This window comes from Tachysurus fulvidraco, chromosome 19 (genome assembly GCF_022655615.1).
Source record: "Tachysurus fulvidraco isolate hzauxx_2018 chromosome 19, HZAU_PFXX_2.0, whole genome shotgun sequence".
Lineage (NCBI taxonomy): Eukaryota > Metazoa > Chordata > Actinopteri > Siluriformes > Bagridae > Tachysurus > Tachysurus fulvidraco.
In genome coordinates this window covers 6,050,650-6,077,969 of record NC_062536.1, presented here as the reverse complement: position 1 = coordinate 6,077,969, position 27,320 = coordinate 6,050,650, and the positions used below count along the sequence as shown (strand labels likewise).

General features: G+C 40.1%; 1 protein-coding gene across 2 annotated transcripts in view; it reads left to right on the top strand.

The window, feature by feature from the left end:
- syn3 (synapsin III) overlaps nucleotides 1–26,737 on the top strand; it is an 89,918-nt gene extending 63,181 nt beyond the window's left edge. The window contains exons 7-14 of one of the 2 annotated variants that reach the window (XM_027153896.2): nucleotides 8,482–8,544; nucleotides 11,510–11,652; nucleotides 14,663–14,737; nucleotides 14,924–15,026; nucleotides 22,638–22,769; nucleotides 23,073–23,115; nucleotides 23,376–23,523; nucleotides 24,577–26,737. In XM_027153896.2, the coding sequence (XP_027009697.1) occupies nucleotides 8,482–8,544; nucleotides 11,510–11,652; nucleotides 14,663–14,737; nucleotides 14,924–15,026; nucleotides 22,638–22,769; nucleotides 23,073–23,115; nucleotides 23,376–23,523; nucleotides 24,577–24,700 (831 nt within the window). In that variant the 3' untranslated portion in view covers nucleotides 24,701–26,737. The remainder of the gene's footprint in view (nucleotides 1–8,481; nucleotides 8,545–11,509; nucleotides 11,653–14,662; nucleotides 14,738–14,923; nucleotides 15,027–22,637; nucleotides 22,770–23,072; nucleotides 23,116–23,375; nucleotides 23,524–24,576) is intronic. The other variant, XM_027153897.2, reaches the window with a different exon arrangement.
- Nucleotides 26,738–27,320: the final 583 nt, after the last annotated feature.

Sequence of the window (27,320 nt, the reverse complement as noted above, 5' to 3'; positions counted from 1 at the left end):
CTCAGGAATCTCACAGACCGGAAAACAGAGGTCTCGTCCTCACGTCCTTAACCAAAGGCAGATGAGAACCGAGTCCTGTGTAAAACTCGCAACAGGTTATTTGTCCTGTTCAAGGTTTTTAAAGGCATTTGCTTTTACAGTGGGACAAAATGGTACTTTGTGGGAAAAATATGACATGGCACTTTTAGTTTATAGACCTTGTTTAATATGTTCTCCTTTTAGTGGAATGAATGTGATCATATTAATGAATGTTAATGGTTGATTTGGTAGAAGATTATGACTTTCATTCATTCATTCATTCATTTTCTACCGTTTATCCGAACTACCTCGGGTCACGGGGAGCCTGTGCCTATATCAGGCGCCATCGGGCATCGAGGCAGAATACACTGCAGTGTTGGGGCAGTGGTGGCTTAGTGGAAGGGCAGTGGTGGCTCAACTGGTTAAGGCTCTGGGTTGTTGATTGGAGGATCGGGGTTGAAGGCCCAGCACAGCCAAGCTGCCACTGCTGGGCCCTTGAGCAAGGCCCTCAACCCTCCCTGCTCCAGGGGCACTGTATCATAGCTGCCCCTGCACTCTGACCACAACCTCCTCAGCTGGGGTATGTGAAGGAAAAGAATTCCACTGTGCTGTAATGTATATGTGGCGATAATAAAGGCTTCTAGGATTCTATACCCTGGACGGAGTGCCAACCCATCACAGGGCACACACACACACACACACACACACACACACACACACAAACTCATTCACTACGGACAGTGTTCCAGAGATTATTCATTCATTCATTCATTATCTACCGCTTATCCGAACTTCTCGGGTCACGGGGAGCCTGTGCCTATCTCAGGCGTCATCGGGCATCGAGGCAGGATACACCCTGGACAGAGTGCCAACCCATCACAGGGCACACAAACACACACTCATTCACTACGGACAGTGTTCCAGAGATTATGACTTAATTACTAAAATACAATGCCACAGTATTTTTTGTAGTATTCATTAAAAATGCAAAAAAAAAAAACCAACACAAAAACACCATATTATTAGATTTTATTTTCTATTATTAATGCCATTATTTTAAAAAATTCTTATTACTGTTTCAAACACCAGAGCGATATTTCTGATCTCTGATGTCTTTATAAATCATTGAGTTAAGTTAGAATTTTAAATTATTTGGGTTTAAAACCTTTAGAATTAGAAGCCGGGAACAGTGTTATAGCACTTTTGCTATGACACAAGGAGCAAACCTAATTAAAGCCATACCAAGCATTGAATTTAGACTTCCTAAAGAGTTGAAAGGAGCCACATAGACATTTTGGAGTGTCTTGAGTGTCCTGAGCGATCTCTGGGGGAATGGTTAATATCTGTCTAGATCCTAACTCAAGCCCATTTTCTTTTTAGTGGACGTCCAGGTGAGTCTGTTCCAAAGCTGTGCATATGCCTTTCTCCTCGGTCTCTCTGTTCTGATCTGACTTTCATCAGGCTACTGGGTAGTTGTGATGGTTTATAGGCTCGCAACATAAAAATAGGTCGTAAAGAATGAATGGATAGGGCATGTGGACGGAAAGCTGCCTCACCCTCTGGAACTGGATTTTCCCAGAAGATTGAAAAACAGTGTATTTATTTAGTTGGGTAGAAGATATTAATTGTTAAAACATATTGAAGTTATGGCTTACTGTACTGTCTATACTATGCTGTATGTGAAGACTTTGGGGGGGGGGGGGCACGGTGGCTTAGTGGTTAGCACGTTCGCCTCACACTTCCAGGGTTGGGGGTTCGATTTCCGCCTTTGCCTTGTGTGTGTGTGGAGTTTGCATGTTCTCCCTGTGCCTCGGGGGTTTCCTTCGGGTACTCCAGTTTCCTCCCCCGGTCCAAAGACAAATTGTCCATAGTGTGTGAGTGTGTGAGTGAATGAGAGTGTGTGTGTGTGAGTGAATGAGAGTGTGTGTGCCCTGCGATGGGTTGGCACTCCATCCAGGGTGTATCCTGCCTTGATGCCCGATGACGCCTGAGATAGACACAGGCTCCCCGTGACCCGAGAAGTTCAGATAAGCGGTAGAAAAGGAATGAATGAATGAACGAATGAATGAATGAATGAATGAATGAATGAATGAAGATTTTGGCAGAACTTAGAAATGACGTACGGACCTGTTAGTTCCTCAGGAGCTCTTGGTTGCACAATTCCACTACAAACTGTTGTAAAAATAATATTTTTACATTCACACTATTTCCTTTCCAGTGTAACCCAAATGAGGATGGCTTTCCTTCTGAGCCTGGTTCCTCTCAAGGTTTCTTCCTCATATCATCTCAGGGAGTTTTTCCTTGTTACCATCGCCTCAGGCTTGATCATTAGGGATAAATGTTAGAGATAAATAGAAATATAATTTTGTTTCTATACTTCTGTCAAGCTGCTTTGAGACAACCTCAGTTGTTAAAAGAGCTACAGCAATGAATTGTATTGAACATATTAGAAACAGATAGAGAAGCATATGAGATACAGAGGGAAATGACACAAGTGTGTATTTAACACGTTTGTTGGGATTACTCCAATAGTCCTGGTCAGTACATTAGTCTTAGACTTACAGGGTTATTGAGTTCATTTCTATAATCAGAGAGCAGACCAATACATCTGAAGCAAAACCAGAAAACAACAAGGACAAAGGAACTCAGGAACAATAGCTTGCGATCACGGTGGAGAGACCAGGGGCTGACATCCAAACTAGAGACAATAGATGGAACAAGGACAAAGAATGGACATAAACTGTAATGAAATTATAAGCATAAGTTTTAAAGCATGAGCAGAGACATATACTGTAGGTTACTGTACAGTTGTATACTAACCTTTGGCCAAATTACATATTTTGTTGATTTTTAATTAAAATAGATATTCAAGCATATTTTTGTGATTGTGGCCAAATAGTTGCAGTTTCATCCATCAGCTCACAGCACTGGTTGTCAGAATGCTTCTGGCTTGTCTGGCTTTGCCTACATAAGACGTCTCGGACGTCCCTCAGACATCCTTCTGATCATTTTCCCATGCAGATCAAACATGTATGACCACTCTAGTGTCAGATTAGAAGACTACATCATCCACACACACACACACACACACACACACACACACACACACACACACACACACACACACACACACATGTTGTCTTAGCTGCTGAGGGATGCAATTGAACATACTAAAGCTTCTGAACTGACTGAGTTGAGATCATTTTCCTTGATTTCAACAGTTCCCTTTTATTGCTACTTCTTCATGACATTTCAGACAGTCGACGTCGTCTGCTTTGTAGAAGACCAGGGTTAGGTTTAGGATCCCAAATGAAAATGTTTGATCTGTGCTAATTTCTAACGAGTCAGTTAAGGCCTAAAGAGTCAGTTACTGTAAGTTCTAAGAGTTTCCAACTATTAGGATGGCCAAACAGTTGCAGGTTCTTTGTTATCTTATTTATAATCAGAATTAAAAGTAACTGTTGATAATATGTAATTTGGCTAAGGGTGCCAGAACATTTGCATACAACTATTAGAATAAATTCTGAAGCATGATGTATGTTATATTTTGAAAGTTAGCAAGTGTTAGAAAGTGAGATTTGATAGCAGGTGCCACAGATGGTATAGTATGATGGGACCCGGCTGTTAAGGTTCGTAACAATATTAGTATGTGTAGCAGGGCCACCTAGAGGTGTACTTACAGAGCCTAAAGCCAGAGTTTGCTTCTGCTGAGGTTTCAAATGTCAGTGCAATCACCATCTTTACCTCAGAACCTGCACTCGCATACAATTACAGCATTGTGGTAAGTGACAAGTGGCTGAAAATACAGATTTTGTATTTTATATTTTAATTTTGAATGTCCAACACCCGGGGAGCACGGTGGCTTTGTGGTTAGCACGTTCGCCTCACACCTCCAGGGTCGGGGGTTCGATTCCCGCCTCCGCCTTGTGTGTGTGGAGTTTGCATGTTCTCCCCGTGCCTCGGGGGTTTCCTCCGGGTACTCCGGTTTCCTCCCCCGTTTCAAAGACATGCATGGTAGGTTGATTGGCATCTCTGGAAAATTGTCCATAGCGTGTGATTGCATGAGTGAATGAGAGTGTGTGTGTGTGTGCCCTGTGATGGGTTGGCACTCTGTCCAGGGTGTATCCTGCCTTCATGCCCGATGACGCCTGAGATAGGCACAGGCTCCCCGTGACCCAAGGAGTTCAGATAAGCGGTAGAAAACTATGACTATGACACCACTATGACTATGTTTGTACCATCATATTTGTTTCTAAACGTGAGAATAGATCAAATATCAACCAGATTAGAGATACTCCACATATAGCTGGGAAATAACCCATCATCTTTTTTATAATTCTCTGATGATTTGTGACTCCGTCCAGGGTGTATCCTGCCTTGATGCCCGATGACGCCTGCGATAGGCACAGGCTCCCCGTGACCCGAGTAGTTCGGATAAGCGGTAGAAAATGAGTGAGTGAGTGATGATTTGTGTTAGCGAAAAAAAGATAAGCATAATTTAAGATAAGATAAGATAAGTCACATACACATTACAGTACGACAGTTAGGAAGTCGGGGTCAGAGTACAAGGCAAGCCATGAAGCAGCACCTTGGAGCAAAAAAAGGGTTAAAGGGTTTTCTACAAAAAGCTCAACAGTGGAGCTTCTTCTGATCATTAACCCAGCACTAGTAAACATATTAAAAAAGATAAAAAAAGATTAAAAAAAAGAGCTGCTTTCTAGATGAGTATCTGCTCTTGTAGTAAATGAAGTATGAATCCTGTCCTGTTATGAATTCCATTTTCTTTAAATGTGATTCATCTACAATAACCAGAAGGATATTCAGACTGAGAAATATCTCATTTATCTTATTATTTACATCAGTTGTCTCTTTTACTGCCATGGTGTAGGAGTTTAGTCTGAAATGTGTAAGTGTTTACCTTTTTGCTTCAATCAATGGGCCACTTTTTTGAGTCCTTGGTATGTCACACAGAGGTGTTTCAGCTTTAGGGAAGTGAGTCAGAAATGTAATCTGCTGGATCCTCTGTCTGTCGTTCTAAAGCTCTTTCTCTGTATTTCTCCACATACACCTGGGTATGGTGTCGGTTGTTTGAGTTTGGAAGGCGGAACAGTTGCTGGAACACACTCACAGCTTGCCATGTCTGCAAGGTTTACTGCAAATGACGGAAAATCACTTCGTAAAACAGATCCCAGGCTTGTGACGTCAGTCACCACATAAACTGGATAGCTCCTTTTGTGCCCCACCATTACTGACCGACATAATATTGCTTGAGTTATTGGTGTGAAAAGGGGGGAAAATTTTCCAGACGGTTGTTCATTTTCTTAAACACAAAAGCACTGGTGTGCAAAGAGGCATAAAGGAAGCAGTGGAAATACCTTTAACATGTTGTAGACAGTGAAAGGTTTGGTGAATAAATTAGAACATTCTTTTTTTTTTTTTTTTTTTGGATTTCTGTTTATTTTTTAACTTTATTTCACTTATTTTTCTTTAAAAAAAAAAGTGGGCTAAAACATTTGGTTATAACAAACGAACAAATTAAAGCAAGGACAACAAATACGTTCGCTTCTACCACTTCCGACATCATTCTAACTTTGGTGCGAGACATTCCAGACTTTTCCACCACATTATTTGTTCCAGAGCATTCCGGCTCCCGGAGGCAGGGATGTGGTGCTCACCCTGCAACTGTCGTCAGGGCCGCAGGAATTATGAGAAGAATGCAAGCGAATAGAGATGGAAATCTGTAGATATTATTTCTGTGGGTGTAATGCGTCACTCACATCCTCAGCAGGAATATCCTGTTCTGCTTTTCCCTTTCTCTATCTTGTTCTCTTTTGTTTCTCTTTTTTTCCCTTGTCTCTCCCTGTCTCCTTCTTTATCTATCTGTCTGTCTGTCCTTATATAATAATATAAATAAATAACTCATTTGTTTTCTTTGCTCTCTCTCTCTCTCATGCTCTCTCTCTCTCTCTCTCTCTCTCTCTCTCTCACACTCTCTCTCTCTCTCTATCTTTCTCTCTCTCTGTCTCAATGTCTGTCTCCCTATAGCTATGTCTGTCTGTCTCATTCATCCATTTATTCATTCATTTATTTATTCATTTAAACAAACAATTACTGGTGATGTATATATGCAGTGTGTGTGTGTGTGTGTGTGTGTGTGTGTGTGTGTGTGTGTGTGTGTGTGTGTGTGTGTGTGTGTGTGTGTGTGTGTGTGTGTGCGTGTGTGTGTGTGTTTGGGTGGGTGAATGTGTGTGAACAGAATCTGTCCTTTTTATCTTATATTGTATATTAGGAGTTGTAACATAAATATAATCAAAAGATTTGAGTTTAAACTTAACGCTTTTATTAATGTTTAGTTTACAACTCAAATAAAATGAATTTTTAAATCGAATGTAATATTTTTTAAACTTTACCCACCCCACATTTGTGTGATCTGAATTTATCAAGTGACTGATATAAATGACAGAAATTAGTGCTCTCCTCCAAGCGTGTTACATGAGCAGATCCTTTTGTATATCTTTCTAAATCTTCGGCTTGGTCTCCCCACTATTCATCCATCCCTCGGGTTGTTTTGTTTTGTGTAACCCCATCTGTTCTTTCTTCATTTTCCCTGGAAGCAATACACGGGGATGACATGTCGAGTTCAGTAAGGATGTTCAGTGAGTTTACTGTTAAATATCTGTATATAATATAATATACTATATAATACTGTAGGAAACACCACAACAGATAAAATGACCATTTCTTTGGTCACAACATTCAAGATTCGATAATTTTTATTTTAAATTAAATTTTAAGTACAAAAGACATGAAAAGGACAAGAGAAGAGAAACGAACCATCTCTTGGGTCTGAAAATAAAAAAAATACATGCACTTAAAGGATGTTGCACTCGATGCAACCAAATTCTTCTTCCATGTACACAAACACACCGATATACATCCAGTTTAACAAATGACACAAACTTTGCACATTTCCAACATGCAATAACATGGACTACATCAAAGAATTTCCTTCAATTAAATTGGAACCAGAAGAATAGAGACAGAGATAAAACTACATACTACATATAAACATATATATATACATACTACATATAAACATACATACATATATATACATACATACTACATACTACATTTACCTCAACAACAAACTATGCTTGACATAGAAAAAATGCTTGACCTTCCTTGTTAGACTCATTACTTGTACTGTAGGTGTCCCGCACCTTAATTACTCATACGTTATGACATGTAATCAACCATTTTTGCAAGATTCATGACCTGTGCCTATCTCAGTGCCTATCATCGGGCATCAAGGCAGGATACACCCTGGACGGAGTGCCAACCCATCACAGGGCACACACACACACACTACAGACAATTTTCCAGAGATGCCAATCAACCTACCATGCATGTCTTTGGACCGGGGGAGGAAACCGGAGTACCCGGAGGAAACCCCCGAGGCCCGGGGAGAACATGCAAACTCCACACACACAAGGCGGAGGCGGGAATCGAACCCCCAACCCTGGAGGTGTGAGGCGAACGTGCTAACCACTAAGCCACCGTGCCCCCCATGATCTTTTGTCTTACTGTTAAATATGCCTTAAGCACAGGCCATCCTGACAAGCTTTTCCTCCTAGAGCTCTTTTATCACTTCTGAAAATAACCTGTTAAACAAAGATCCAGTCAGCACTAACAACACATCAGGTATATAATTAGGAGTAGAGACATCTGTCTGATTTCTGCGGATTAAGACATCTGGGTGGAATCGCTGTTGTGAAAGATTGGTCTCTTAAAACTCTCCAATATACAGTATCTCCAACAAAACTACAGCCAAATGATTCTTATGGGCTGCTTTGTTATAACTAACAGTCATAGGATATTGATGTTGTGATTTCATTCCCATTACGTTAGATGTAATCTTTCTTCTATCTCCAAAACCCATCCCAAACTTTGCGGTCTCCCCCCATCCCTTTTCCAGGAACCTTTCTTTCTTGTGTCATGATAAAACCAACATTCTTCTCAAAATATCTCACTACCTAAACACCAGGCTTTTTTTTGCTCCCTCAATGGCTTCATTCATCAGTGGAGTCAGGAGTTTCTCCAAATTGTGCTGAGGTATTACTGGCTTTAGGACTGGTGTGTGGTGGAGATGCAGAAGTATATAATAAAGTCTCCAAATAGACATACCGATTACCGTTATGGATTTTGTGTGTGTGTGTGTGTGTGTGTGTGTGTGTGTGTGTGTGTGTGTGTGTGTGTGTGTGTGTGTTAGTGTTTGAGTGTGTGAGACCACTGAACCAGAGAATTGTGGTGATGTTTACCGCTATGAGCTCAGAGAACAGTGACTGGCCTGAACCATGCAAACTTGCAGCTCTTTACGTTTGTATGATTTACGCTCTGGTTAAGCCGTTGTCTACTCGCGGTTCGTTCCTGATAGATGTGTATGTTCTTTTTTCCCTGCAGATGCCCACTCTGACATTTCCAGTCGTTGTGAAGATGGGGCACGCCCATGCAGGCATGGGAAAGGTGAGCTGATTATTCTGGCATGATGTTTAAAGTGCATGTTCTGAGTCTCACTCACATCGGTGATCTGTATTCCATGTTGACTTGAATTCCAACTTTGGCAATAAAGCATGCAATAAATGCTAAAAAAAAAATGTAAAAGTAATCAATTAAAAATTATAAAAATCTTTTACTTTTTTTTAGCATTTAAAAAAATGATTAAAAAATGGTCTTGGCTCCTGTTCAAGTGGCATTAAGCTCTCCAAAGCAATCTTAAGACTATTTTAGCTGCTTCTGAAATGTAAATAATCTGGTGTTATTGTCTTCAGTGTTTTAATTGCAGCATTGTAAAATCTGTTAACTGACTATTTTCACCATTTCTGATCTTATTCTGGTCAGATTTTGCCCTGGCTTGTAATCCCCCTCGCTTTCTGGTCCTCGCCATGGTACCAATGTGGCTTATGCTACATCCTGTAAAACTCCTTTTACAGGAGTAATTTGACCACGGTTGAAGGGCTCTCACTAGCAGCCTGCTGTCCTATATGCTTAATTTGATTGATCTATGTAGGCATTGTATTGATTTATTCAAGAAGAGGTGCCTCCTAAACCTGTGCTCCAAGGACCTGGACAAACTACAGCAGCAGATGTGGCAAAGTGTTGTTACGAATCTCTGACTGCGGAATTTGAGCAAGCTAGACTTGCCTTCTCATTTACAGGGCAGCGGTGCCTCGATCTTTATGGGTTAGTGATAAAAAGGGGTTCAAGTCCCCAGCACCATCAAGCTGATGTGTTTAGGCTCTTGAGCGAGGGCTTTTCACTGTTTGCTTTGGGGAGATGTATCACGTATCAGTATTAGTAACAAACAAGTGTGCCTTAAAATCGTTAAGCTTCTGAAATGTAATTAATCTGGTGTTTTCATTGTCTTCAGTGTTTGAATTGAAGCGCTGTAAAACCTGTTAACTGACTATTTTCGATCCCGACACTAGAATTCTCCAGCATTTCTGATCTGATCTGATTCTGGTCAAATTTTGCCCTGGCTTGTAATCTCCCTTCATTCATCATTCATCATTCATATTCAGGTTGTGCACAGTATAGATTTGCCTTCAACACTTTGTCTATTTGTGCCGCTTGTAAAGCCACTGATCTCTCTGCGAGTGGGATTGATTTCAGCTTTGTCATATGTGTTTTTGTCATTGCTGCGATTATGCCTGCTCTTGTACAGGGTCAAAGCTTCCCCATGTTCTGAAATGTGTCTAAAGTCATTTTAATGGAAGTAGTAGCCCAGCCTCTTGCTTGTGTCAGTGGGTCAGGCCTCTGATCTGTGGCATTAGGTGAAGGATCAAGCTTTAGTTCTGGCAGCCTTGATGCAGGTTTCAGCGCATTAACTTGCTTTTAGTAAATAGCTAGGAAGTGTCCACATGGGAAAACTACACTAGAGTGCCATGAGGAAACCGCCCTGTCGGCCAGAACCGAACGAAGTACAATTTGTTTTTGAAAGTCGGCTCAGGAGTACAGGATGATTGATCAGTCAGCCGTTGCAAAAAAAAAAAAAACAGCACTTCTTTTTAACAAATCCACTATATCCCAATCACTTACTTTCACACATGTAAAGCATTTCCAAATGTATGTTGGAGTTACTTTGGAAAGATTACTCTCTCTTTTGTGTTGCCTCTTTGAAGATGATAATGTAAAACACCATTGTAAAAAATCGGGCCAAGACGAGGGTCTCCATAACCGGTTCAATGCTTCTTAACACAGATTTTATCATGCCTGGAATTGAAGGGACTTTTAATTGACACAAAATAATGCTGCTCATGACATAGAAGTAGATTATAACCTATAACTAGATCTAGACCTAGAGCTCAACAATGTCCATATTCCACACATTATTTTTCCGTGTTTATAGGAAAATTGAGTGAGAGTGTGAGTGAGTGTGTAAGTGTGTGTGAACATGAATTAATGTCTGTATATATTTGTCTTTGTATCAGACAGGGATGGAGGGTGTGGAGTTGTAATGTTTATGATCTCAATCCCTGGTGGCAGGGAGGGGAGACGTTCAGGGTATTTCCATCTCTAGAAAAAGGCAAATTAGACAATTATCTGATCTTTCTGTTTAAATGTCAAAATCTCTTAACTTAGAACTCTTTATCTTTGAATTTGTTTAATTAATAATTATTAAACTAGTGTTAGGGTTAGGGTTGCGTTTGCTTGTCTAATGAGGCAGATATTTGGAGATGCTCTAAAGCTCTGAACATTTTTAATAATAGGGAAGGCTGTCAAAAATAGGAGTGTAGGGTGTATTGCTACATGACGCATACTTTACCTGAGCACTTGGGATATCTGGATGTCTAGCACATCCTTTTGCATTCTTTGTAGCGCATGTGACTGAGCTTGACCTCGGTGAGATAAGAACACTGAGGAAACAACAGAGAGGGAGGGAAATCCTCCGAAGGTGTTTTGTGCTATTTTTGACATTGTAATGCATTAAGAAAGCTTTAAGAATGCATCGAGTGTACAGTATATATATACATATCAGGGAAATGTCTGATATGGAGCCACGTTTGAATTAAGAAGGAAATGGTTGGTTGATTTTTCCACATGTAGTGCTGACTGAACTGATATCTCAAGCTCCTGAAATCATTCATCTAAAAGATGCAGCCTAAAGCCAAAGGTATTAAAGTGGTTTCCTTTAAATATGTTTTTCTTGGGCTTCCAATTTGAAGTTTCTTTAACTTGTGGGAAATTTGTGTGTGTGTGTGTGTGTGTGTGTGTGTGTGTGTGTGTGTGTGTGTGTGTGTGTGTGTGTGTGTGTGTGTGTGTGTGTGTGTGTGGTACCTATTTTTTTCTTTAAATATTACTTTGAACATTAAATTTAACTTGAATATTATTTCAAGCTTTGATGCCGATTGCTTTCTAGCTGACTTGTTGTTTCCTTGTGTATGTTCAGAAGCTACAAATGAGCCTCTGTCTGTGTTTCCTATGCTTGTAGATAAAGGTGGAGAATTCAACTGACTTCCAGGACATAACCAGCGTGGTGGCTCTTGCCAAAACATATGCAACAGCAGAGCCTTTTGTCGAATCCAAGTACGACATCAGGATCCAGAAAATTGGCAACAACTACAAAGCATACATGTAAGGATGGGTTTATTATGTGTGTGTATGAGTATGTGTGTATGTGTTTGTGTGTGTGAGAATGGGTGGATGGTTGTGTGGTTGGTTATGCATGTGTGTTTGGGTATATGTGTTTCTTTTGTGTATGAGTGTGTGTATAGGTGTGTGTCTTGTGTACTGTACGTGTGTGTGTATAGGTGTGTGTATTGTGTATATTTGGGTGGGTGGATATGCATGTGTGTTTTGGTATGTGTGTATTGTGCGTGCGTGTGTGTGTGTGTGTGTGTGTGTGTGTGTGTGTGTGTGTGTGTGTGTGTGTGTGTGTATGTGTGTGTGTGTATTGTGCGTGTGTGTGTGTGTGTGTGTGTGTGTGTGTGTGTGTGTGTGTGTATTGTGCCTGTGTGTGTCTGTCTGTCTGTCTCTGTGCGTGTGTGTTTCTGTGTGTGTATTGTGCCTGTGTGTGTCTGAGTGTGTGGATACAGTATGTAGTATGTGTGTGTCTGTCTCTCTGTGTGTGTGTGTGTGTGTGTGTGTGTGTGTGTGTGTGTGTGTGTGTGTGTGTGTGTGTGTGTGTATTGTGCCTGTGTGTGTCTGTCTGCCTGTGTGCCTGTGTGCCTGTGTGTGTCTGTCTGTCTGTCTGTGTGCATGTGTGTTTCTGTGTGTGTATTGTGCCTGTGTGTGTCTGAGTGTGTGGATACAGTATGTGTGTGTGTGTGTGTGTGTGTGTGTGTGTGTGTGTGTGTGTGTGTGTGTGTGTGTGTGTGTGTGTGTGTGTGTCTGTCTGTCTGTCTGTCTGTCTGTCTGTCTGTCTGTCTGTGAGGGTTTGTGTGCCAACCATAGTGGTGTTCCCTGTCCTTATGTACTGTCTATATATTTCTTTCACATTCTCCCTTATAATGTGTGTTTATTCAACACGGAACAATTTAACAATAAAACCAGGAATATTCAGAACTCTAGCTGACTCACCCGCTGAAAGTGTAGCTTAGGTTGTAAGTACATGGAAATTAGCTTGAGGTAAGAAACCTCAGACTTTATTGAGACAGATACTCAGATAACAAAACCATGTCTGTCAGCGCATGAGCTTGAGAACTGGTACACCACACGCTGGCTGAATAAGCACGATAGAATCCCTGCATTGCCGTAACACAGGACTCTCCTCTCCCAGCGCTGCGCCCTGCTGTGGCATCCTCCGAGGGGAAACAGTGGCGTCTCCGTGAGCCTGACCTAACCATTATGTGGCTAGCCTCAGCACCCAGAGTCGCCAGCGGTGTGGCACTTGACAGCTGCTTTCCTACACGCATTCCCTTCCCAGTCTCTCTTGCTGACCGTTAACTGTCAGTTTTCCCGTCCGGTGCACCTACAACTCTTTTTGTTCAAGATATATATGTCATAAGATTTATGGTCATCAGTTACAAAGGTTACTATTTATTATGATAAACAGTGTTGTTATCTTGGACGCACAAAACGTTCTATTGTTTTCTATCCACTTTTAGTGTATAATCTTTAAAAGGTCTGGATCTCAAAGGAAATGGAAGGAAATGACATAATTCAACACATTTATTTACATTTAGTGACCACTTTATCCTGCTCTGTCATGGTGGATCTGGAGCTTGTCCTGGGAAAACTGAACATGAGGAAAACGAATCATCCTGGAAGGAAGCAGACGCGTACAGCGCACGCTATCATCCACACCTATTTACAGTACAATATTAAGCTAGTCAGTTCACTTTCAGCATGATTTTGGACAGTTGGAGTAAACCAGCGAACCTGAGGGAAACCCACAAGGGTGTGACGAGAACATCAAATACTCAACACAGGCAGTAACCCAAGCTCAGGAGTGAACTCTGGAATCTTCTGGAAGAAATTTTACCCACAGTATCACCATCTTTTAAGACATTTTCTAAACATGGATCTGCAGGCAAGAGGAGAAGAGGAAGACCAAGGTGGATGTGATTAGGGAAGACACGCAGGTGGTACAGTAGGCATGACGCAGAGGACAGGTAGAGATGGAGAAAAATGATCTGCTGTGGTGACCCCTCACCGGAGCAGCTGAAAGAAGAAGAGGAAGAAGTCAAGTCAAGTCAAGAAGCTTTTATTGTCATTACAAACATATATAGCTGTCACAGTACAAAGTGAAATGAGACAACATTTTTCCAGGATCATGGTGCTACATTAAACAAAGACAGAGCTAAGGACTTAGTAAGTAGTCTTAGTCACATAAAGTGCACCTGTGCATCCTGGTGTAAACAGTGCAGGACAAGAAAACAAGACAGTGCAGGACAAAAGACAGTGCAAACAAAAAATTACAAGACAATACAAAAAAGGCAATAAACAGGAACAGTGCCGACAAGTGTATGTAAATGCTGTATGTTCAACAATACTGCATGCAGTAATAATACAATGAACACAGTTTCATAGCAGCAGATCCCTGAGATAATGTAAAGTATTGTGCAAAACAGCAAACGACTGAAATGTTAGACAGTATGTGCAAAGCAGCATGTAAACAGGTTGATGGATGTATATTGGAAGTGTGTGTGTGTGTTTGGTGTAGGTCGGTGCCGTCCATACAGGTGATGTGTGTGTGTATGAGAAGATCTTTTTTGTCATGATTGAGAGATATGTGTTGTGTTGTAGATTTCAAAAATGTATAATCCCATGGTTAACCTTCATTAAATACAAGGAAGTCTAACTGCTGTTTTAATAAGTTTATTTGAAAAACCTAGCTATGATCTTGTTTTTTGATATTTAATGGTGTTTTCTAGGTTCCCCTTGGTTCCTTTGCAGCTAACATGCTGCCAACTCCCTTCTGGCTTTAAACTATAAACCACACATTAAGTCCTGTAAAATACCCTGCAGTTACTCATTTATCTTCTGCACACTTCCATGCCAGCTTTCTTTTTTAAGTCTGTTATCCATGGCCTTGTTGATAGCAGGTTTAGAATTTCATAATGTTGAGGACACGGGAGTGATGAAAACTTTATCCACAGTTTACTTTACATTGTTTTTTTCTTCCTGTCTTGTCTCTTTGTAGGAGAACCTCCATTTCAGGTAACTGGAAGGCAAACACAGGCTCTGCTATGCTGGAGCAGATCGCCATGACAGATAGGTGTGTCTGAGCATGTGAGAGAAAAAAAAAACCATGAAGTGGAAAAGAATAAACAGTACATGTGATATAGATGTAAATGAATGAATACAAGTTTAATGATTGATTGAATTCATTCATTCTTATTAAAATCACACTATTAAAAAAAAAGGAGCATCTGTGTTTTTAATGACCTTATATATTGTTTAGGTATCGTCTGTGGGTGGACTCGTGCTCCGAGATGTTCGGAGGTTTGGATATCTGCGCTGTGAAAGCTGTACATGGAAAAGACGGCAAGGATTATATCATAGAGGTACATCACAGATCTTAGCACATCTTAGAAAAGGGCTTTAAATGATCATAAAGCTGTCAAAAGGTCTTCAAGGTCAGCAAAAGCACATGCTACAGTATGAAATTCATATCTGTTTTTCTCTAGAGCTTTAGACATGTTTTGTCTGCATTTAAGCATGCTGACATTTATCTCCTTGGTTTAGCCAAAACAAGCAAGCAAAGTGGCACTGAGTTTAAAGAGTCTGTGTCAGACGCACTGTGGTGGACTGAAACTAGACTCCCTGATGTGCTATTAGTTGGGTGGATCAAGTCTGATTCAGACCCAGAATATCAAAGTAGTTCAAAGCAACACAGCAAACAAAAGCAGTAAAGTGAAACTCCAGTCTTCTGACCTGTGGAACTTCACCTGTGGAGTCTATTGTACGTCAGGAGTGAAAAAAAAACTATTCACTTTGATGTGATGATTTTCTTTCCCTTGAGTCATAGAAAATTCGGGCTTTCGTGTTATCGTGTAGTCGATTTGCGTCTGTCAACATGCAGCAAAATGTTAGTTGTGGCTTGAAGTCAGTATTAAGCAACGCTCAAGCTGAGATCCCTCCAATATTTCTGAATTCCTACCAGAAAAAATATGTTTAGACTAGAAAGATGATAGAGGAAGCGATAGCTGCATTGTGGGTCATGGCAGCTTCTTAATAGAAAAACAAGAGAGATGTTCAGATTAGATATGTGATGTTCAGCAGAGCCAAAAGTAAAACACAACACAAGTGTGATAAAGACGTCTTTGTGTATCTGCATGAATGCAAGTTTTTTTTTAATTGTGAAAGCTTAACGATCGTCTGGAACTGCTTCATCGTACAGTAGTGTGTTTAATCAGACTTAATCAAGTATAATGACCATGTAGAACTCTTAAACCAGATAAAACATGTTCAGGAAGAGATAGTGAACACCGTTGAGCTTTCAGAAAGGTTTACTGTAAAGGAAAGAGAGTAGAGTAGAGATGGAGAGAGTACATTGTTAATCCCTGAGGGGAAAATTGGTGTTACAACACAAGAGTAACATGGACAGTAAGTACAGCCAAAAACTGAGTTACGGCGAAGTTCACCACATGTTCATTCATGGTGTTATTTGATTTATGGTGCAGTTAAAGGTGTGATGCAAAGCATGAGCACATTGGAGTGTCAGGGGTGTCACGTTTCAGCAGATACAAGTGTAGGTAAATGTTTATTTACAGTAACACTGACTAGATCTAGGGAGCTGTTGTAAATCACTCTTTTATTTACAGTTCTTCTTCTTAGAGAGGAAGGAGAGAGGCAGTGCAGTCAGAGGTGAACACTGATAAAGATCAGAAAACTTTTCCTGGCCTGGTGAACAGATATATTGAATATAGTGTAGTTAAACTGAGAAGAATTTGGACTCTATAAAGCGCTGGATGTACTGTTTCATAACATATGTTACACATAACAGACAAATATACACACACACACACACACACACACACACACACACACACACACACACACACAGATCCACAAACAGAAAAAGGTACTAAGACAGAGAATGCTTGCTTCATTAAATGCTAATTAACAGAAAACATCAGCCCTTAACGGATGTAAGACATGTTTATTATTAGTCTTAGGTAAGGGGGAGTGTCTGCTGTTCAAGTCCCTTTGTTTGAGCTGTTACTATAGTAACAGTAGTATGTTAGAACAAGTCCATTAATATTAACCTCCTGAATCGTTCATTACAGCTTGAACTGCCTGTGCTGTACTACCAATCTGACCAATCCGATAAGAGGATTCAGCTGTTTTGTGGTTACAGTAATGAATAACAGTCTTACACTTTGCCCTTGGCGCTAACAGCTTTGTGGCATTGCGAAACTTTGCTTTCAGCCCATTTGTTCTACAGAAGAAAACTTGATAAACTATAAACTCCTCTCTGGCCCGCTGATAATCTGAAGGGCAAATGGCTGAAGTCACCCAGGCCCCATGGGTAAGAAAAACACTCCAGCACCACTTTTGAGGATTGTGGCATTCTGAAGCAACTCGTCAGTGTTATTTATAACCCGGCAGCCCGTGTTGGGCTCATCGCAGGACACATCTGTGCAAATGAGCACATATTGCTCTGCATATTTTCTGCTGTCGTAATGACCTCACAAAAACCAGATCCATCACACAGACGCATTCACATTGATGAGGGTCCAGCACAGATAGGAATCTCTGTCTGTCTTGACTCTGAGGTGATGTAATGACAGCAGATATCTCACATTGGTCAGTCCTACTTCTCTCTTTCTGTAGCTTTCTGTATCGCACTCAGCCTTATCTCCTCTCAGGAGGCCCAGTGCCGGGTCTGTAGGAAGTGCTGCTGATAAAAGTGGAAAAAAGAAATGGATCATTTCTCAATAATCTATATATATTTTATTTGAGGCCTACTACATTAGGTGTGTGACACAGTGGCAGCACAGTGATAGTAGCAGTCCTGTCTCACAGATGGATCGATCCTGAGTTCAGGGTTTCATTACTCTCATGAAACCTCTCACCTCCCAGGGTCTGTCCATTGCAAGTGGTCCTATAATTGTAAAGTCGGTTGTTCAACTATATTTAAAATGTTCACTTTTTTTGAGCGATTACCTTCATGTCTCGGCATCGCAAAACCACTTGCTTTTTCACTTGCTTTAACTTTGACGGCCATCTTTGTGTCAACAACAGATTTTGGTTATGCAGCTCTTTATGGAAATCACAGTACCTCAGGTCCGAGTGGTTGTAGCTCCTCAGAACAAAAACAGAACCAAAACTAGGTAAATCTGCACAACAAATTAATACTGAGACTCAAACCCATTCAATTATAAATGTTTCCTAAAAGTGGTACTGTGAGCGATTTTGAGCATTATATTATCACTTAGGTTTCTTAGGAACAAGAATGTGAAAAACATTTATGAATGTTCATGTATCTTGTACCATGGAGCTAAGATCACCCTTAACTGAGAGAGTGAGGTTTCCATAAACAGCTGTATAAGTAAAATTGTGATTGTGTGCCATACATGATTTTGCTAAAATAATAATAATAATAATAATAATAATAATAATAATAATAATAATAATAATAATAATAATAATAATAATAATAAGTAATTAATTATATATTTTTAAAAAATCAAGTCTATAATACATTTTAAAAGTGTATAGTTTATTTATTTATTCGTTTGTTTGATTGTTTGTTTGTTTGTTTGTTTGCTGCTCCTCTCTTTTAGTAGTATTATAGTATTATAGTATCTTTTGATAGGTGGTTTAAAGTCTTTTTCTAAATCTACATTACTCATTTACTGCATTTTATTATGTATTTTTTAATATTTAACATATTTATTCCAAACCTCTCTATACGAACAGATTTATGAATGCAGTTTCAGTCTGAATTAACTGAATGATTTATTAATTTCCTGCTTTGTCATAAACTTTATTCTGTAGAACCGGGCATCATCCAGAAGAGACAGTTACACGTTAACCTCATTAACACTCAGGACACATGCAGCGGGTCAAACCATAGAATTAAAGGAACAATCAAGAAACGATGTCGTTGATCTTGTGAAGTAAAATATACACGTATTTACATTTAGAACATCTTTTTATATCATGTTAAATACATTTCCTAATCATGCTGCTAAAAATAAACAATGTCCTTACTTAGACATTATTTACCCCCCAGAAAACAGGGGAATTCCTTTCAGCTTAGTCAGAGCTTTCTTTTTCTTTGACCCTGGACGTGACAGGAAGCCTCGCTCCCTCTCCAGGGAGCCGATGATGCAGCACATTCCTGCTCTAAACTATTTCTCAGTGGGAGGCAATGAACTAGGTGAAGCCAATATTATAGGAATGTGTAGAATTTAACTGCAAGCATATGTACTGTATCATACTGTATGTTTCCTCTGGATTCTCTGGTTTCTTCCCAATGCAGTTGGTTGAGTTCGACCTCAGTGTTACTGTAATGGAAAACTTTATAGATCAGATCCACTGACCAGGTGATGCAAATGAAAGCAAAAGGTGTTCAATTTATATACTTAAAACTTTATGATATTAAAACAGATATGAACCGAAAGGAGCGATCCAAACTAGGGTAAAAAATAATCAGAGTAGATTCTTATGAAACATCTATCTGTTGATGGGACAAGAAAAAAATCACCTTTTTTATTTATTCTCTCCCTTCACGACTTACGACACATCGGGCCGACTTGGCTTGGCTTTGCCGTGACGTGTAAGCCAGTGTCTGTGTTTAAATGTTAGTAGGCAACAGAGAAAACATTACGCCACTGATGAAAACATCCTCGACCACCTCACGTCCAGCACACGGCAGGATGATCTAAGCTCGTCGTCTGCTGAATCACTCTGAGCAGAAGCACAGTAAATTAAAGGGAGGTGGGGATGTGGGGGCATGTGCCGGGACAGCAGGGATGGAAACGGCTGGTGTTTGAAGTCTCTGCCCAGGCAGTGGCTGTGGTTATGAGTAACAGGCTGAAACCTCCCACTACTGCTGCTGCTGCTGCTGCTGCTTGATTTGCTCAGGAAAGCCTTTCAGCTTTAACCGCTTTGCAAAATTGTTTAATTTCATTTAATGCCCAAAGAGTGGTGCAGTCATGGCTGTGAAAATAAAGGATTCTGCTGTCGGTTTGTTTTGTGTTTAGTTCCAGTAACATTGACGAACGCTTAAAGCAGTAAACCACTGGTATGAAATACAGAGTCATTACTAGAGTCCTTTAAAATACAGCACGGCGATAACAGTAAACTTTGTGATTTTGCTGGAAACATCTGGAAAATTCCAGATGCAAGAAAAAAATACAGAATTTAGAAAAGTAAATATATTGTACAAATCCCAGGAGATAAAGGAGCAATATTTTAAGAGGGCCTCTCTGCTCCAGCCTTTCCTCACTCCACCTCTTCCTCTCTTTCTTGCTCTCAGTGGCTTTTGGTTCTTCCCCTGTCCCAAACTTTGTTTACACCAGAGAACTGATCACATGTAAGCAAGCGGCCAAGACACGAGTCTTCCACTTGCGCTGTTCCTCTCTCTCTCTCTCTCTCTCTCTCTCTCTCTCTCTCTCTCTCTCTCTCTCTCTCTCTCAGGCTTCCACTCATCTGTTTTGCTGCCCATGTGAGGTGACACACCTCTTCCCCAGTTTGAAATCCAACTCCAGGCACACATATGAGTCACTGTTGTGGGACAAACTTTACAGCCAGTCTCTTTTCTTTGAGTCTGTGTGATTTAAAACTTTCCGACCATAACGCTGCCATGTACCCGTCTCGCTCTGCCTCACGGCACTCAGACCTTATCCCAGTCTTCTTCTTTGGGTTTCTTTTATTAGGCCATAATAATCCCAGCTACAGCCCTCAGCATTGACAACACTGTTGCTGAATTTATTCTTCTTTTTTTTATCTATCTATTTATCTATTTATCATCTCGGAAGTCAAAAAAAGTTGGATCTGGATTTCAGGAACTTTCTATTTCCAGTATACTCCAGCCTTGTTTTTTCACCGAGTGTGGTCTGTTGACCCCTAATTAACATGTCCATGATGTTTACTCCTTAACAATCCTGCTTAGCATTTATTTCAATATAGCTTGGGTCAATATATTTAATATTGACCTTTATAATCTTTGAATCTCTAACTATGCATGTTGGATGTTTTGGCAGTTGTTGATTACAATCAGCTCCAGAACGGTTGGTGTCCTTCTAGCACATGAGTAAAAAATATTGCTTAAGTAAGCATGTATGTTTAGTACTTATACACTTACCGTCCACTTTATTAGGAACACATGTATGCTTGCTCATCATTGCACTTATCTAATCAGCAAATGATGTGCGTCAAGTGCTTCAGTTAACCTTCACATCGAACAACAGAATGAAGAAATTAGATCCCTGTGACCTTGATGCTGGTAGCAGACAAGCTGGTTTGAAGATTTCAGAGACTGCTGATCTTCTGGGGGTTTCACACATAACAGTGTCTAGAGTTTGAACAGAATGTCGTGAAACAAAACAACATTGAGTGAGTGACAGTACCGTGGGTGGAAATGTCGTGTTGATGAGAAAGAACAAAGTAAAACGAACAACTAAATATTAGAAGAAGGAAAAAAAGAAAAAACACCTGGTCTTTGTCCAGTCTGTCCAGTTTGGGTGAGTTTGTTCCCAATAAAAGCCACAGCCTCTTGTTCTTGATTGACAGGAGTAGAAACTTCTGTAGTCTTCTGCTGTTATAGCTCATCCCCTATAAGGTCTGATGTGTTGTGCATTCTGAGATGCTTTTCTGCTCGACACAGTTTTAAAGAGTGATTACATGAGTTAATATAGACTTACTCAGCTCAGCTCAGACCAGTCTGTTCATTCTCCACTGATCTCTCTCATTAAATACTTAATAAGCTGTTACTAATTAAGTTGCACGATGTGTGTACCGAGTCAGAAAACTGGGCTTTTTTCCACAAAATTATTCTCACAATAATTACCTAAACATCTATTCGTGTTCAGTAACTCATTCACGCCCAGGGCAGGTTAGAGAACCTGATCCGAATCCCAGCATGTATTTAAGAGATGGGAGAAAAAACTGAGAAATGACACATGGCTACATGGCATAGAAATTCAGTACAGACAGTAACCTGAGCTCAGGATTGTACCAGAGACCCTGGAGCTACAAGGTAGCAGTGTTCCTCATTGTGGCATCATGATAGCTATTTCAAAAAGACCTACAGTAAAATGTAAAACCTACAGAACTCTGTATAGTAAAAAAAATGGACTAAGTGCAAAGTATAAGATTTCTGAGGCGTTGCCTTTGATCAATTATGAGGTTACTCACACATGCAATCCATCACCATGGGGAAAACCAAAGAACTTTACACAATAGAGACCGCATTAAGAGCAAACCCATACCAAAGACTGTACGTGGTTACCCCCAGCAGCCCTAAAACCCCACTGTAGAGTAGCTCATCTGCCTGGTGCTTAGATCTCTCAACAATCTGTATAATAACGTTTTGTTGTTGTTGTTGTTGTTGTTGTTGTTGTTGAGGTTTGGATATGAGTCCTATTGAAAACCTGTGATCTGAAATAAATTGAACCACATGAACATTACAAACCTAAGAATATAACAGAGCTTCAAAAGGTTTGCTGAATTTCAAACTGTGTTAAAAATGACAGGAAGAGACTCTGTTGTTGTCGATCTCTTCAGGGAACCTTTGTAGATCAATAATACATAGAAAAAGTACACAAATCCTAATGTACTAAACAATACTTTAAGATATCTAAACTAAAACTAGAACTATTGACATATTTTTATAGTTTTTTGTTCTGTTTTTTTTTTTGTTTTTGTTTTTTTTCGTGATTTGTTTTAAGGTATATCTTTTACATTTTTTGAACACTATTACACTGACACCAAGCGGTCAAATAAGAGTACTGCAGTCCGTGTGTCACAGTTCCAGTGCACTCACACAACCTGCTACAGGTAGTCAGGGTTTGGTACCACACTGTATTTCCAGCTCCACATGACAGCTTTCACATTACCAATTAATTATGTGAACTGTAAGATTGTTTCAGACTAAAGTGCCAATGTGAACACCTCATTAGCGACTCCCTAAGAACATCCTAATCCGAACTGGTTTGTTTCAGGTGATGGACAGCTCCATGCCTCTGATTGGTGAGCATGTGGAGGAGGACAAGCAGCTCATCGCTGATATGGTCCTCAGCAAGATGGCTTTTTCTCTGCTCGGTGTCACTTCTCCTCAGTCCTCCAATGCAAAGGTGCCCCAACAAACACCACTACTGACTCAGTGCTTCATTAAATGATATTAGACTCCGCATGATTCACTATATACATACTTAAACTTTGTACAAGTTAAAGTGCAGTGTGACTCATCTTGAAATTCATCCTAATCTTGTATTTTAAAGAAATTTAAGACTTATCTAGTGTTTATCAGCCCCTCGTAATGACATCCGAGAGTATCTAGAAGACAGGAATAACCTGTATATATGAGAAACTTTTATTTAAATAGATAAATAAAAGTGATAATATTAGCATTCTATCTGACTTTGTCTCTGGGACAGACACAACCTGGTCCTCAGACGACTCAGCCGAGACGAGTTCAAGGTGAGTTACAAAGAAAACTAAAATCACACAGTGTTGTCTGGAAATCTTGTAGCACAGAATCAAGCCATTATTTCTATAGAAAAGGAAGCAATTTGTACTCAGGCTAGAGATGACTGCAGAGCTCACATGGTTTAAGAATGGCCATGAACATGTCATAGTCACTGCTAAATAATCATATTCCCAGAGGTACAATATATTATAGCTACATGCATATTATTAGGATGATGAACAATGTATACTGTTTGTTTATTTGTGTGTAGGAGGTCCCCGGTCAGGCTCTGCCTCATCGTCTCAACCTGCACAGGGATCTCCACAGCGTACTCGCTCTGCAAACACCTCTCCCAGTCAAGCCTTCCAGCCAGGCCCAATCCCAGCAGCCTCCTCTCAGAAACAAGGACCACAGCTCAAGTAAGCTCTTTTACTTAATCCACTCTCACTGTGTTACTTTAACCACGAGGTCCACTAGTTTAAACAGGACATGCTATACTAACACCATTCAGACATTACTTTAAATTCACTGACCGATGAAGTGCATAACATAGATTATCTCGTTACAATGAGACTTCATTAAATGACGTGACATATGGCTAAGTCCGGTGACCCATACTCAGAATTTGTTCTCTGCATTTAACCCATCCAAAGTGCACAAACACACACAGTGAACACACACCCGGAGCAGTGGGCAGCCATTTATGCTGCGGTGCCCAGGGAGCAGTTGGGGGGGTTCGCGCCTTGCTCAAGAGCATCACAGTCGTGCCCGGCCCGAGACTCGAACCCACAACATTAGGTTTAGGAGTCAGACTCCCTAAACATTAGGCCACGACTTCCCAAACAGCTCTCAAAGTTGATGTATTGGAAGCAGGAAAAATGGGGAAGAGTGTACAAGGATCTGAGAGACATAACAGCAGGTCTTGTAAGGTGTTCCCAGAATTCAGTGATTAGTACCAAACCAAATGGTTAAGGAACATGAAAAAGAATCCAAGGTGTTAACTTGGCCTCCAAATTTCCCTGTTTACAATCTGATCAAGCATGTCCTGGACAAACAAGTCTGATCCATAAAGATGGAGATGGCCTCACCTCGTACAGTAACTTACAAGACTTAAAGGATCTGCTGCTAAAGTCTTGGTGTCAGATACTGTACCACAGCACACCTTCAGAGGTCTTGTGGATCCATGTCTCATTAGTTCAGGGTTGTTTTAGAGGCACAAATGGAACCTTGTCTTTGTCGTGGCTGATCAGTGTATCTGTGAGACAGAACAACACCCAGATGTGTGTATTCCAGCATTACTGACAGCTGGATAATACATATTGTTGTTATTAAATGTCAGTAATAATTGGTTTTATATCAATGTTAAGTATATAGTAATATCTAAGGGGGTTCGTACGACCTTGTCATTTGCCTACAGTAAGATCTTATGTGTCTAGAAACAAGTAACACCGTTTCCACGTGTTACCTTTCAGCAAGTCTCAGTCCCTCACCAACACCTTCACAGAGACGCTGAGAGGAAACCCAGCAGACGACGAGGTCAAAGCCGAGACCATCCGCAGCCTGCGCCAGTCTTTCGCCAGCCTGTTTTCCGACTAGTACGCTTACTCACACATACACATACAGTACATACGAGATCTGCACTTTTGGATTGAAAGTTGTTGTGAAGGTCAGTAGAGTGGAAGTGAAATCTCTAACTTCATGACTGAATACGATGTCCAGTAGATGTCCATGCCACTAGTTTTGATTTCTGGGTCATTCTTTTCAAACCTGCTTTCTCTTTCTTCTTCTTCTTCTTCTTCTTCTTCTTCTTCTTCTTCTTCTTCTTCTTCTTCTTCTTCTTCTTCTTCTTCTTCCCTGATCTTGACTTTCTGAGATTTAGACTTGCTTTTTAACCTTAATTTCATGATTGAGAAGATCCACAAAGGTTCCATCATGAAAATAACCACATAAGGTCTTGCATATTTGGTTTATGGATCCTGACTTCCAGTCCTGGAGGTTTGAAGTGAAATTTAGCCGATTCTCCCGAATTCAACTCACCAGTACATTTGCAGGTTTAGTCAGTCAGCTACAGCCGGTTAATCACTAAACCACACTGGACTGTGGATCTCCAGGACTGGAATTGTGGGATTCTTTGTGTATGAAGGACTTCTTGTGGATTTATTTAAATCTTGTTGTGTAACAGTATGAAGAAAAAAACAACAATATGATCACATAACCGTATAGCTCAGTATCCCAACATCATCTTCACAAACAATTAAATTCAAAACAAATTCAATTTTAAAGAATTGATCTAAGTAGCAAATAATTCCCGTTAATCCAAAAACTAAAAAAAAGAAACGGTATTTATGTTAGAATATATAGTGTGTTATCCCCTTTATAAAATGTAGCATATTTCTTTTGTTTTGTAATTTTTTTCATTCATAATTTATTATTTAGCGTAGCGTTTATTGTGTAGCGTAGCGTTTACAGTAAAACTCTTATTGATCTGTCATTGATCTTGCGCTATCAACCATCCTTTATTGATTAATTAGTGACCGAATTAGTAAACAGTTATTATGATATAATCCCTATGACACAGTATTGTCAGTATTAAGTACAAAGTATTTCAGGCTATCAGGCAATATTCCACAGTGGGTCTTATTTTATTTCTAAAAATGGGTCAGTCTTCCATTACCGTATATCTCTTCCCTTTATAAGTGACGTATACTTGACAGTGTAAGTACTGTAAATACTGTTTTATGTATTGGGCATTTTATCTCCACACTGGGAATCTCTGATCTCGTCCCACTTTCGGGAGAAGGAACTTCGCAAACAAATAAAGGAGAAGGAAATAATGACGTCCGAGTCCAATCTGAAAGCCATCAAATCAGTGACATACTGAGGCCTTGATTCACTAAGATCTCAAATCCTCACACATGTAAGGAAAAGCGGACGGGTGAAACCTATGGAAACGAGGTGCTGTGTGGATTTGATAGTTCCTTAAGTTCCTTTAAGAGAACCTCGCCAGGTGTTGGAACTAAACCAGGCGTGTTTGTGCAATTCAATTTTAAAGGCTGTGAGTTGCATCGAAAAAATACAGTATGAATGCAAAATTAAAGTGTGTCACGTTCATAGGGTAAAAGGTGAATGTCTGTTTTAATGCTGTTAGCGTCTGAGGCGTGAACATGCAGCCGTTTATAATACGACTTTAAGTAAGGCATTTATTACACTTTGGGATCCTGAGGCCTGATCTTAAAAGAGCTCATAAATAAAATGTAATGAATAGTAGAATTTTATTGGACATCTCCAAACTGATGCTGCGTTCAACTAAAGCTCACAACGCAAATTAGACAAATAAAGAAATAATGAAAATATTCCCTTTAAGTTCCTGCTCGGGAACGTGGGGGGGGTTTCTTCGAACCCTGAGTTAAGTGTATGATGTCATGTTAGAATGTTCATCAATACAGTTTCATGAAAAAAAATTGTTAACATCACACTAAACTGGTTAATTCTGAAACTTCCTGTTTCCTATTTAAATCAAATGCAGCACGAGTGCTCCATATTTCACACTTTTAGAGAGAAGAGATACACACACACACACACACACACACACACACACACACACACACACACACACACACACACACACACACATTTACAGACTCATTGAGATACCCACACACAGACACACACACACACACACACATTTACAGACTCATTGAGATACCCACACACAGACACACACACACACACACATTTACAGACTCATTGAGATACACACACACACACACACACACACACACACACACACACACACACTCACACACACACACACATTTACAGACTCATTGAGATACCCACACACAGACACACACACACACACACATACTAACACACACACACATTTACAGACTCATTGAGATACCCACACACAGACACACACACACACATACTAACACACTCACGCACTCACTCACTCACTCACACACACACACACACACACACACACACACACACACACACACACACACACACACACACACACACACACACACACAAACACACCACATACACACACCTTTAGTAAATCAGGGCCTAAGCTTTTGACCACATTTACTTTTAAGCAAAATAAATGCTAACAGTTGAATATGCATCATATCGCTCGCTCTCAGTATTTTGTTCATTTCTGTATTGTACACTGAGTATTTTGTGACCACGAATTATTACGTCGCCTGTT